The sequence below is a fragment of the Corapipo altera genome, unplaced genomic scaffold, assembly GCF_003945725.1.
Source record: "Corapipo altera isolate COAL_440 unplaced genomic scaffold, ASM394572v1 24b, whole genome shotgun sequence".
Classification (NCBI taxonomy): Eukaryota; Metazoa; Chordata; class Aves; order Passeriformes; family Pipridae; genus Corapipo; species Corapipo altera.
This window is the reverse complement of record NW_020884888.1, coordinates 14260856-14274389: the sequence shown is the minus strand read 5'-3', so window position 1 is coordinate 14274389 and position 13534 is coordinate 14260856. Positions and strand designations below refer to the sequence as shown.

General features: G+C 34.8%; 1 protein-coding gene across 14 annotated transcripts in view; it reads left to right on the top strand.

The window, feature by feature from the left end:
- CTNND2 (catenin delta 2) overlaps positions 1 to 13534 on the top strand; it is a 631505-nt gene that overhangs the window by 244932 nt on the left and 373039 nt on the right. For all 14 annotated transcript variants that reach the window (XR_003527693.1, XM_027643865.1, XM_027643864.1 and 11 more), the window contains one exon: positions 1170 to 1282. Coding sequence is in view for 13 of the 14 variants with exons in the window: in XM_027643865.1 (XP_027499666.1) it covers positions 1170 to 1282 (113 nt within the window). In the remaining variant the exon portion in view is untranslated. The remainder of the gene's footprint in view (positions 1 to 1169; positions 1283 to 13534) is intronic.

The following is a 13534-nucleotide window of genomic DNA, read 5'->3' as shown; positions in this document are numbered from 1 at the left end:
GATAGACTTCTGAATCCTACTCTACTTCTACTACTTCTTCCTTTCTCTCAAATACCAAGTTCTTCAGTGGCCCTTGGTGGACATAAGTCATGACTTGTAATTCCCAGTGCTGTTCTGTCAGTCAAGACCTTGCTAGGTAGTTATACAAGGGACTCTCTCTCATACCTCTGCATTACAGAGAGGTCATTTTTGAAAAAAAAAAAAAGAGGGAGAAAGAGATAATGGATGCATTTGTCTGGATACAGGAATGATTTAAGAAGTGGATGCTCAAAATATTTTTTCTTCAGCCTCCAACAAACCCAAAGAAAAGGTGCAGGAGAGTTTTTTCTGTTTACCCATGAAAATGGCATACTGTAACTATAACCGAAATGAAAGGGCGGCAACATTTGGCAAACTTGCAACAAACATAATTCCCTAAAAGTATTTCAGTTTTTTATTTGATAAAACTATTGCTACAATTTGTGGGAAAAGTAGCTCTTTAAGAAGTTGTGGGGATTTTACTTGTATGGTTTTTTGGGTTTACTTCTCTCTCTCTTTTTTTTTTTTTTTTTAATAAAATCTCTGTGTATGAAAACAAACCCTCTTCATAAGTACCTTTATAAGCTCTGTGGATAAATCTTATCTGGTAGGACTGGTTTGATTTCCTTGACAGAATAAAAAGAAACACATTCAGTTAGTAGTGGGATTTTTAGGACAGCTTTTGTCCAAAATTGCTTGAGATTCCCTTCTGCACATCATTAAATGCAGAAATTAACCTATGCTTAGTCCATAACAGCACACCTTCAATTTATTTATTTCACTACTGTGTACTGTGATGTTGTCTGTTTTAATACAGAAGCTGTTGTCACCACCCAATCATCCACGGAACTTTGCATGTGTTTCTCAGTGGTGCAAATTGTACTCATTTTTGATCATATTTAAAGTAGCTTAGTAAGATGTTACTAAGAGGTCTATGTGTAGTATGTAGGCCTAAATTGTTTAATGAATGAAGGAATGGGTAGATGTCACCACAAAAATTTGAACCATGAACGCGTTGAAAAGGGAAAAAAAGAAAGCTTCCTTATATGGTATTATGGTAATAGTTCTTGCACAAATTATATTTTTATGTCTTGAAATTCCTTCCTAATCTCAAGAGAAGTCAAAGCAAATGGTTTAATTTATTTTTTCAGGAACTGCAGTTTGAGAGACTGACTCGAGAACTCGAGGCTGAACGTCAGATTGTAGCTAGCCAGCTGGAGAGATGTAAGCTTGGATCAGAAACTGGAAGCATGAGCAGCATTAGGTAATGTACAAATTGTTAATTTCTTTAGTAAATTTTGTCGCTGTTATGGGTTACCACCAAGAACAAGCTGGGTAATCTTTTTGTAAAAAAAAAATATGTGCATCAGAGAGCATAAGATTTTAGTAGAGTTTGAAAATTTACATTTTGACCTGCCTTATTAAAAGAAAACTTCATGCAATTTTGTATCTTGTGTGTCCAGTAACAAAATAGTAGTCACATTTGGAATTCATTGATTTGCTGAAGTCTGAATGAATTATCAGCAAAACTCATTTTTCTGCCACCAATACAGCTGTAATTTTCAGCCAAAGCTTTTTAGCTTCATATTTGCATAGATGTATTGATAAGTTCTGTAAACCTGTTTAATCATAATTTCATCATTCATGGTATTAAAAGGTTTAGAGTGAATTACTTAAAACTGCTGAACTCACATCAAAATATAATGATATGTGTCACACTTTCTTTTACACACTGGTTTTCTTCAATATAAGAAATCATTCTGGTACATTGTTTGGAGGATGGCAAGTTTATTTAAGAATTATAACAAAAGGAAACTGATCTCTTGGTCAGTTTAGTGGGACTTTGCATTTTTGAGCTTCTTGATACTGTGTTTCTTTGTTTTCTCAGTGAACATAATAAGTGAAAGATGGTGGTACTTGAGTTTCAAGGATCAAGGAAAAAATCATGTTGTATAGGCCTGTCCTTTTTTTATCAATGGAAATATGAAATCTGATATCTTTTGAATACATAATGTTAAGTATAACATGCCAAGCCCAGTATCAAGTTTTGTATGATAATAATAGAAAAAATACAAAAAGTATTGATCACTACTGAAAGAAACTGTCTTTCAGTTTAAGCAATTCAAGCTAAATAAATTATTGTTTTCCATGATAAGTGGAAAATAATTTTTCAGTAGAATGCCAAAGACGTAAGAGAAATACTGAATGTAAATTAAAATGTCAGAAGTCAGAAAAATCACTAATTCAGCAGAAACTGTACATGAAGTTGACTTTAATATAAGTATCCTTAATAAATCAGGTGAGAACTCCTTAAGGTAAAATCTTCTTTTATATAATCTTTCTCACCATCTAGACTTTTTAACATTAGAGAAACTATATTACTTAGAATTATTTAAGCACAGAATAGCTAATATTTGGCAATGCAGTACAGTACTATATTTGCATGTCAAGTGTATTTCCTGAGGACTTTAAATTTTATGTGTGGTACGACTGCATTTCAAGAAAGCTAAGTCTGAACAGTGTTTGAGTAATACTGAGCTATGTTTAAATAATTCTGTTATTATAGGATTATTCCAGACAGTGATACAGATGTTGGGAGATTTCTTGTTGGGAAGGAAATGTTTTCTTGTTGAACTTTTTTCCTATTGATAAAGCTATACTTTCAAGTAATCAGTGATATCAAGGTCACTTAGCTGACTCTGAGTGAGATTTGACACTCCAATTATTTAAGAAGTTTAATAATTTGACTACTAATCTGTGTGTAGAATAAGCTAGTACCTGGAATAACAGAGGCTATTTCATGCAAATTTTACATTTGTAATTTGCCCCAGAAATGTTTTACTTACAAGCAGGCCGTTTCAACTAAAAACATTTTAAAAAATACTTGAAATACTGTGGTTCAGAAGAGAAGATTGAAAGCTTACAATTAGATAGCAGTCCTTAGACTTGGCAAGTGATATAAAAGAGAAATCAGTAATAATCTAATATTGTTTGGTTTGGGTTGTTGTTTATCCCATACATATTAAATAAGCAATTTTCTGTCCTAAAAATTGTAAATCATTATGGGAGGAGCTTAGAACTAACACAAACATTAAGTGAAGTCAAATATATGTCTGACTGTTGTACTGACTTTCCAGTGCTCATCCAGATTGGAGAATGTTTCTTTGACATTTTATTCTTTTGACATTTTATTCTTTGACATATCTTTGACATGTAATATTTTTTTAGAAGATTGGGGACTATATTCACTAGGAACTGTATCAAAAAGGACTTGAGTGCATTTTTTTCAGGAACAGATTCTTGGCTGTGAACCAAAGGCAGAATCAATGGCTTCTGATAAAGCTGAATAAAGTGCTTAGACCATGAAGTAGGACAACTCTTCCCTTCCACAGTGTTTCTCTGTTGGCAAACTCTGAGCAGATCGTTATTCAGCCTGCTGAGTATTAAAATTTCATCACACATTCCATAGAGAGCCAAGTCACACTCTATACTGCTCCATCCCCTTGGCTGAGGTGTATATTCCTTCAGGGCCAGATTTGTCAGTCTGTCAGTTGCTTTAGTACAGGGGGGGTAATTAGATCCCAACATATCTTTAGAGATCTTCAGTCTCTGATAATTTTAAGAACTGTATTAAAGAACTGTACTTACTTGTTAATATATCCTTAAAGTTTTAAAATAAGTTTCTGTTTCATATTTTTTATCACTGTTTTATGTGAGCAGTATGTTTGTGTATAGACTGGCATTTGTGCATGAGTGCCTGAAGAAGCGTGCTAAAGTTTCTCTATTTTGCAGAATAGCAAAAACATAATATAATAAACTGAATAAAATGGAAAGCATACCTGCTTTGAATATGCTTTCTTCAATGTAGTTCTGTCTCTTAGAAATGCATGTTATTCACACTTTATGACCAGGAAGGTGATGTTTTCCTTAGGAGGATACAATTTTTGTAAATTCACTGAAAAAAAGTACAGCAAGTCTAATTGATAAACCCATAAGATCTTTCATTTCAAGAAAATTGAAGAAATAGATGGAATGCACTGTGATATAGGTAGACAGTTGATCAAGTAAATGAAATTGCAATTGCAGTTTTCCTGTACAGCTGTCAGTGTTAGATCTTAGGCTACTTACTGTACAAGTATATACAGTAGTCTTTGCAGATATTTAATATTAACGATTGATAAATCTGGTAGGCTAGGGAGGTGAGGCTGCCACAGCCTAGACCTACATAGACTGGAGAAGTGGGCTTTTATCATGTATGACAATACCAAGTGTAGTTTTTCGTACTTACTTTTTTATGTATAAGCCATGAGTAAGTAGTGGGGCTATGTTTAAAGGGATTTTTAAAAGTGATATTTTTTAAGAAGATGGGCATTTCACCTGTAGGCAGAGAAGATTTTATTAAACTTATGACAGCAAATGCTGTAGCTCAAAATTCATCTCATTCTGCAATGTGTGTTTGCTTAGTAGTTCAGAAGCTCGGGAAGCTTTAAGTTTTGTCACAGACTGTTGCTGATCACTGTGGATTGTGTAAAGCTTAACAAGTCACACTTGGATGAACTTTTGTCAACTGAATTAATAAAAAAGTTCATCTGAAATAAAATGAAAAACGGCAATAAAAGCATGCAGGTTTTTGAAAATGTAAGTTTCTGAAAACATTCCTCGCAAATTCTACAAGTCTCAATAATTAGCTGTGGTAAAACAACATTTAATAGTGGTTTTCCCCCTGTTATCTTACCATGATTTTGTGTTGCTATAACTGACCAGGTCAGGTGGAACCCTTCAGAAAGATGCAGAGATTTTTCCACTCCTGAAGAGAGTTTTGTCAATGTTGAGCATGCTACTATTTTATATCTTTCCAGATCTTGTATAAAGATTATCATGTGTGATTGGGCTTGTGGTAAAACAGAATATCCTGGTAAAAATATGTTGTAATTTTCAAGGTAGTAGAGGTAAAAACCCCCTGCCGTTCTTGACTATTAAACCTATTTTTGGTTATAATGCTATTAAGCCAGCATGAAAATTAAATTAGCTGGAAGACAACATTCAATTAGAACAAAATGGTGGGAAAATGTGCAAGAGTTTGTTATAACAGAATGTTTTCATTGAAGTGTTTGCATTATTTGAGTTCTTTGGTATATCTAGAAGGCATAAATTCCAAAAAATACCTTTAAAAACCACCACCACCAAAAATAAAATAAAGACAACAAAAGAAAGCCAGAGAGGTTTTCTTAGAAAAAAGTTAAAAAGATGGTATTCTTCTTACATTCAAAATCGTTAAGGAGTTAATTTGGATAATCTCTGAAGAAAAGAATCTGAAGCAGCCTTTGTCAGACCGTAATTAAGAATGAAAAAATGTGGTTTGAATGCTTGGTCACTCTAATAAAGTTGGTTTGTTTTGGGGGGGTTAGGGGGAAGGAGTTGTTTGGAGGCTTTTTAATTTTTTTCCATGTCAGTTTTCAGCCTATAGCTTAGCTAAGTTATTTAAGAATTCTTCCCCATACCTTTCCTTTCATCTTCTACAATGATCAAATTACCTACAACAAAAATTGTTGCTGGCTTGCTAGGTGTTGAGTTGCTAGAGTTGCTAGCTGATGGATGTTAGTCACTGTGCTAATGTGTGTCCATGTAGGTAATAGCTGGAAACCAGCACTTCTGAAAATCAGTCTACTGATTTACATGCTCAAACACAGCATTTAGGCACTTCTCATGAGGGGAAGCAGAGGGGCAGGTAGCGATCTCTTCACTCTTGCGACAGTAACAGAACTCAAGGAAACAGATGAACCTGTGTCAGGGGAGGTTTATGTTGGATATCGGGAAAAGGTTCTTCACCCAGAGGGTGGTTGGGCACTTGAACAGGCTCCCCAGGGAAGTGGTCCCAGCACCAAGCCTGACTGAGTTCAAGGAACATTTGGACAACATTCTCAGGCACATGCTGTGATTCTTGGGGTGTCCTACGCAGGACCAAGGGCTGGACTCAATGGTTGTGATGGGCCACTTCCAACTCAGCACATTCTATGATTCTGAAATCCTGGAAATCAATGTTTTGTGGGGTACAATAAGTTGTCCAGAAGTAGAATGGGCAGATTCTGCTTGTTGTGATAACTGTTACAGTTTACCAAGCCTGATTTCCTACACTAGTTTGACATCAATAGTTGATGTTCCCGGTGTTGTGTATACTATCACGTGTAAGAGTGTTCAGGTCAGGGAAAATGTTTTAGAAGTCAGGGAAATACTGAGGTTAGTATTTTCAGTACTGCAGCATCACCTTGTATTTTGTATCTCTTGATCTTTGGATTGTGAGGTGTAGAGACCTGAGAGGTGATGACCCCTGTATCCTATTAGACTTGGTCAGTGAATTAATTTGAGACTGTTACCAAAAGAGGAAAATTTGAAGAAAATATTCATGATAGGAAATAAATTTTGGTTGGAACACTTGGTACAATTCATATTAGTAATGTGACTACTTAATTATATTCTGCAGAATGACAGTTTATCAGATTAAATATCAGACTTGTGATCTGATAATTCAGAACATGATCTGAAGTTTGAACCTGTCTATACTCACTGTGTTGTATGTTCAGTATTCAGGAAAATGCTTTAAAAAAATACTGAGATAAGGAGTTGGTACAAAAGCAAGAAAATGAAGTGAAATGTTATAATTTTTTATATTTCCATTACAAGAATATTTGTGGGGTCTATGTGGTAGTTCTCCACAGTGAGGCACATCAAGAAAACAGATTAGTCCTGTTGATCCTCCACAGAGAACTGACCAGTTTTATAGTTTTGGAGCAAATAAGCTTCTGTTGCTGAAAGGCAAGTTTCCAGCATATGTCCAAGCAGTCAGGTTTGGTGTAATTTTGTTTTTTACAGTACATCTATATCTTTTACAGTAGTAGTATGGGTCATATCATTCCCAGATAGATATGTCTCTGAAGGCACAAACTGCAACAAGATTTTAAAACACCCCTTTAAAACACAGATGCTCTTCTTCTGTTTGGCAAATACTCTCCTGAGATACTACCTCCATTATTCAGCTTTGCCAAACATTGGCATGTTAATGAAATTAAGGTATCAATTTTAAGTTTAACTCATCAAAGTAACTGCAGAGAAGCTCTGACAGTAAGGATATGAATTTTTTTTTTTCTCTAGTGCCCTAAGCAAGGGTCTTACAGTCTGAAAGCCTTATATGGGGCTTATATTAGATTCTCTGTTAGCTAGCTCAAGTCTTCCATTATGTCTTCTGTTTACTAATGCAGGAAACACAGGAATAAGACAGGAAAAAGTAAAAAGGCAAAACCACAAAAAAACAGAATGAAACAGGAAAAGCAGATACTTTTCATGCCAAGATTTACTCATATGTGAACCAATGAAGACTGGACTTGAAGGTGTATTATCTACCGTAGTGCACATCTGGCATATTACAAAGATAGTTGAAAACTTTCCAGTTTTTGCATTCAAAATTTAAACGTGTTTTTGCAAGCCTGACAACAGAGCATTGCAGTAATTTGAAATAAATGTGGAAATACAAGTATTAGGAAATATATTGTTGTCCGTGTAAAATTCAGTTTTGTCTTTCAAAGTGAGACTCTCAGATTACTGTTCACAAGCTGTTTGTTGGAAAATCAGAGCAATTCAGTTTACCACTAAGAATGGATAAGCCTTAGTAATAGATTGCCTAAGGAAACAATAATAAAAACTATCATTTGAAACTTAAGGACATGTAGAATATCTGTCAAGAACGGGGCACAAGTGACAAGTTTATTTCTCTACAGCCCTTCTAGCTCTCTTTTTTATGATACCTTGCTAGTCTCTGCTTTAATAATTTGACAACATTCTTTTTGTTCCCATCCTTACTTATTAGATGTCAAAATGTTTTTGGATAGGTTTGGAAGAAGACAAAATTGAGGATATACTGGAAGAAAATGTCCTATTATAAGAAAGTTCTTGAGTTTAGAGTGTTTGCAGCCAAGTTTGATAAAACTTCTCCAGGAAAGTTCATTTTCAGTGCTTACTGCTTGTGGGTCAAAGGTACTAGATAGTGGTTTTGTGATATCTTAGAAGTAGCTGGTTTACGCCTGAGAACAAATCCTGTAACATGGTGACAATATTTAATGGCCAAAGGCAATTGACGTCAAACACTGAAACAGAAGTAAGGTATCCAAGGTGTTTGAAGGAGTCAGTTCTGAGAAATTGTGGACAGAGACCAGAGTGGTGTCTGTCATTAAAGTTGCCTGCTGGTTTGTGTTAAACCAAGATTTAAATGGTTCCGTATTTTGACCAACTGCACCTTCCAGTTTGAATATTTCCTTTTCAAAATGCACATACTAAGGTTTTGAAGGGAATTTCAAATAATCATCGTCTTTCCTGTTGTTGTTGTGATAAATTTGCATCAAAAGACATAGCTGTTAACAGAGGAATTAAACATATGTTTGCACAGACATAAGTCCCTATTTTCCTCTAATGCTTTTTGCCTTCTGTCTCTTTTGGTGTACTGTAGGGCAGAGTACTGGAGCTGGGAGGGAAGTCTCTTCAGTGTTATCCCATCCTTCCCTCCACGTTGTCAGAATAAGGACAGGTCCTTTGAGTCCAGTGGCAAGAGGTCAAGAAGCAGATCTCCAGATGCATTTAACATCCCAATAAATGCATGTATAAGAGGGGAATTGGAGAGAAATTTGTTCAAAATGTGGATGAGGCATCTGGTAGAAGCCAGGTTCAGTCTATAAAGTGAAGATTTGTCAAAATAGGATACTCTGGGAAGTGAAGAGTGGGATGAAGCAGGATAAGGAAAATGAAACAGGGGCAAAGTCTAGACAAGAGCAGGACAGGCGGATTAGGCATTAGAGTCAGAGAACTGTGGTCTCTCCTTACAGCTGGAGGACCAAAGACGAAAGCTGAAAATACTCTTTATCCTGACTACTCAATCTGAGAAATCAGGAGTCATTGCTGAAGATATCTTACCATTTGCTGCTATGAGCAGTCACCACATCTTTGTGTTAGTTCCGGATCTGGTTATTAAGCCCCTGTGTATCTGAAAGGCTGTACAGAGAAATAAGAAGCAGAGAATGCCTGACAGGGATTCAAATGAATCTTTACAACAGCAGCATTAGGCAGCAGAAGTAGGTACAATTCCACTGGATCGCCTTCAGCTATTATAAGTAGATAGATAGTTCTTTTTCTGATGCACATTTTGCAAGTTATGAAACTCTGTTGGTCCTGTAAACAGCTGTCCCTCCACAGAAACATGATTTATCCCCCAAGCAGTTTAGAAATTAAATGGTTGGGAAAGAGAAGTTGTATAACAATGCATTTGTACAAGAAGTAAGTCAAAATGCAGCCAGCTGAAGGCTTTCTAGAGCTCCAGACAAACATTATTTTATTTTTTTTTAAATGGGTGAAGACAAAGCCAATCTTGTTGCTGTTCTTGGGGAAACCAATTTTGTGTGGAGTTTCAAAGAAATACTTCAAAGAACTACTGTAGTCAGACACAATATTTTTCTCTCCCTTAACTACCCCTACCTTTTGCTTCTCACCATCTGACCTTGTGTAGGTAACCTTGACTTCTCTCTTGAGCATTCTCTCTTTCGATACCTTTCTTCTTTACTGCCTAAATTTATATTCCACCTAATAACTAAACACTGCAGTTTGCCAAATTAAAGCACTTACCTCCTGCTCTCAGCACTTCCTTGCTTTGACAAGTCCTGATCACCTTTCACCAAGTGCAGATACGGGAACAGTTACTAAGGCTCCCTGCCGAAACCTCATCCAGGCTAGTTTATCTGTCCCTATTAAATGACTAATTTGTTTTTCTATTAAGATGACTTTGTTTGGGTTCTTGGTTTTGATAAAAGCACAGTTGTTTTCCAAACAATTTTAAAAAACTGATTTGCAATAAAAATGCATTGGTGGAAGTTACAGACTTCACAGTAGTCATAGCTGTCGAAAATATATTCCTTCCAACATTACTGTGACTGCAGCAATTTCTGCAGTCACAGCAAAAGTGGATCCTGTGTCTTGCCATGATCTGTCTTGATAAAATAATATCAATTTTGTTGTATTTAGTTGTAGTGCTTGATATGGGAAATTTAAAACTTATCAAATCACTTTAAAAAAAAAAAGAGGTTGATTTTTTTCTGTTCTTTTTTCTCTTACTTTAGAAATTGACAGTTCTATTACTCTTAATTATTAAGTAATCTCTCCTTGCTCATATGTGATAATTTGCACAAGAATTGGTCCTGATTATCCTTTGTGTTGTCTGTATACTTCTTCTGAGGACTGACATGAACATTGTGATGGTGCTGCATTGTGATCATTCTGCAGCAGAAACTGAACTATGCCTTCCTTGATACTCATGTTTTTTAAATATCAGAAGTGTTCAGGAGGTATTACTTGTATATTTAGTTGAATTCCAGGAATGGCATTAATGAACATAGTTCTGTTTCCAGAGGCATCTCAGAACTGGATAGCAACATACTTTGAATGGCTAATGTTAGATATTCTCTAGGCATTTTGCCATTTTAGCAGTTAAGGAAGATTTTACAGATTTTTAATATGTTAAACTTAAAGGGTCTTTTAAGTCCCTCATGCTTTCAGCTCATAGTAGATGAGCTTGTTAATTGTGAATAAATACTCTGCCTCCTTCTTCTGGCTTTACCCCTTCTATTTTTGCCTTGTTCTCTACACTATTTGTTTGTACAAACAAAAGATTTTGTAGAAAAAATAACAAAATTGTTTTGCACACCAGCTCTCTATTTCTGCACTCTCTGTAGAACGATATACCCCAGCTTCCCAGGTATGGTACAAATGTTGCATTTATATTTGCTCTGTTATTTTGAAACAACTAGATCAAGATTAAATAGCTGTATGGTATAATACTGTTCCTTTTCACTTTTATATTACTTGTGAAGAAATTTGTTTATTCTAAAAACCAGTTTCTAAGTAATATTTAAATCTACACCCATTTCATCCACTTCAACCTAATACAATAACAGCATTTCAACAACATTGGCCTGGCAGCATTAGTCTGTATAGAGCCACTTTTATTCAGAATAATAGACTAGTAGATATAGAACATTACAAGAATTTTCTTTATTACACTCATAGGACCAATCCAGTTGTAATCAGTGCTTTGTAGTTCAACTATCCAATTTTCCCCTTCTAGTTGATTCACAGAAAGCTCTGGCAGATCTTTGGAAGTTTATGGCCAAATTATTTGTCAATGAAATGTAGTTATGTAAATTGATAAATGTAGCTGTTAGAAGGAAATAATCATTGCAAGTTGCTGATGAGAACAGGAGACCCTACTAATACTCAAAGTAATCATCATCTCCACTTTCTTTCTTAGTCTGCTAAATGTGTTACATCACAATATATTGCATTTTGCTTTTTAGGGATATGTAAACGTCAGGGCATAAGTAACTTCATATATGTATGAACAGCTTTTGCAAAAAGCTTTCTGATTTTCTCAGTCCAGTCCATGTAAGTCCTGTTGGAGAGATGACCAAAAGAGATGTAGCTTATCTATACCCAGTGGTATTTATAAATATGCTCTTGAAAAACAAGGTGTAGCTTGTTCAGTAAATTACAGAAGTCAGTCAGCTCCTGTAGCAGCATTTATATTTCCTGGCTTTTTTCTAGGATTTAAAAAATATCTCAAGTTAGATGTTGACAGAGTAATACTTTTATTAATGGGTATTCTTCTCTCATCCACCTCTTCTCCCATCCTTTCCTCTCAAATTCTCTCCTCCCAGTGTTTTCAATTAGTGCTGTAATTAAGAATGCAATGAAGATAAAGACTTTTCAAGACCTTCACCTTTCTTGCATCTTTATTTTTGGCTCTTATCAGAAGTTTTAGAAATAGGGGGATGTTGTGTGCTACCCTCCTTACCACTGTAAGAATCTGATTGTACTACAACTCACTTTTGTTCTGGTTCTGAACTGTTTTTTTTTAAATCTACGTAAACGTTACTACCACCAACTTTACTAATAAAATCTAATAAATCTTAGTCCTAGCATCTGTGCAATGAAAAAATTAACCAAAAATCTTTTTCATACCTTTATTTTTTACAAAGGTTTCCAGTTAAATCGCTTGGCTTTTGTCTTTTCTGATCCATTTAGCAGAGAAAAGAACAAAATAAAACTAAAAATATGTTAACACCTCTAAGTGGTTTTACTTTAGTGGCCTGGGAATACACAGCTGTTTCAAAATTAATCTCTGTTTTTGCAACAAGGCATTAGTACTACGTTGCTTTATTCCATTGCAATGAATTTAGATGACAGTTTATATTCAGCTTATAGAAAAGACCCCAAAAATAGAAAGGGAAATTGATGTAGTTACAGTAAATGCCCTTGTTCATGTTATTAAAAGAATCTGTGACAGGAACCTCCTAACATCAGCAATGTTTAAATAAGCATGATTTTTATCCTTTGACAAGTAAAAGTTAAAGAAAGCCCTGTTACCATGCATAATATAACCCTTGTAAGTTTTGATTATTTAAGGCATTTACTGAAAACGTAGGTTATTAAATAGTTTTATTTAGTTCAAAATAATACGGGATATACATAGTGAAGAGATATAATTGTGGTTAGTCATTTAGAAAGATATTATGGCTAATGTACAGCTTTGTGCTGTACATTAATGTTGGTTTTAGTGAAAAACAGTACTACATTTACTGAGTGTTTTATGAGTAGCACATGGTTAGTTAAGAGTGTAGCCAGCCTGGGGTACAATTTTTTTGGATCTTAATTTTTCTTTTTACTGTATCCTGTTATAATTTAAAGCTGTATTAATTGATACTAAGCAATAATAGTACTAAATAGTCTTAATCTAATCCAATTATTAAGGTAAGATTTTAAAGGTTTATTTTTCTTTTTTATTCAAATTGTACTCAGGAGTAAGTTGTTTTGATGTTACTGTTTTGCTGTTCAGAGTTCAAATGGCTTGAATTTAGCTTGTGAAATATAGAAGTAGGCATCTCATGAAAGATACTACAAGAATATTCTTAATATAATTTTTGTACTTTCTTGAAATCTAGTGTTTTCAACTGCTTCTGTATTTTTGTTAACATTTCTGTTTCGATTTAGCTTCTTGTCATATTTATAGCCTTTTTTTCTCACCTTCCTTCTCTCTTTTATTGGTACTAGAAAGGTGTAGGTCTTTTGATGAGTGGTCTGTTCCATGTGATTCAATGGTTTTGCCACCCTGTAATGTGTGACAAGGTAAATAATTTATGTATATGAATATGATATAAATAATAATGTATATGAATATGATTTCATATTCATAAGTTTCAAGATCCAAGGGCTCTGAAGTCTTAATAACTGCAATTCCTTACCAATTAACCCACTCTGAAAAATAAGATGTGTTGATAACAGCAGAGATTTTTTTTTTCCTGTTGGTCATCTCTGGTTCTCAGCTGATCTATGAGGAGATATAGGACTTTCCAATCAGCACTTTCTTCAGCAAAAGCAGAATCTCTTTACAGGTTTCTCTTTTGGCTTTTGGAGATGTCTCATTCTT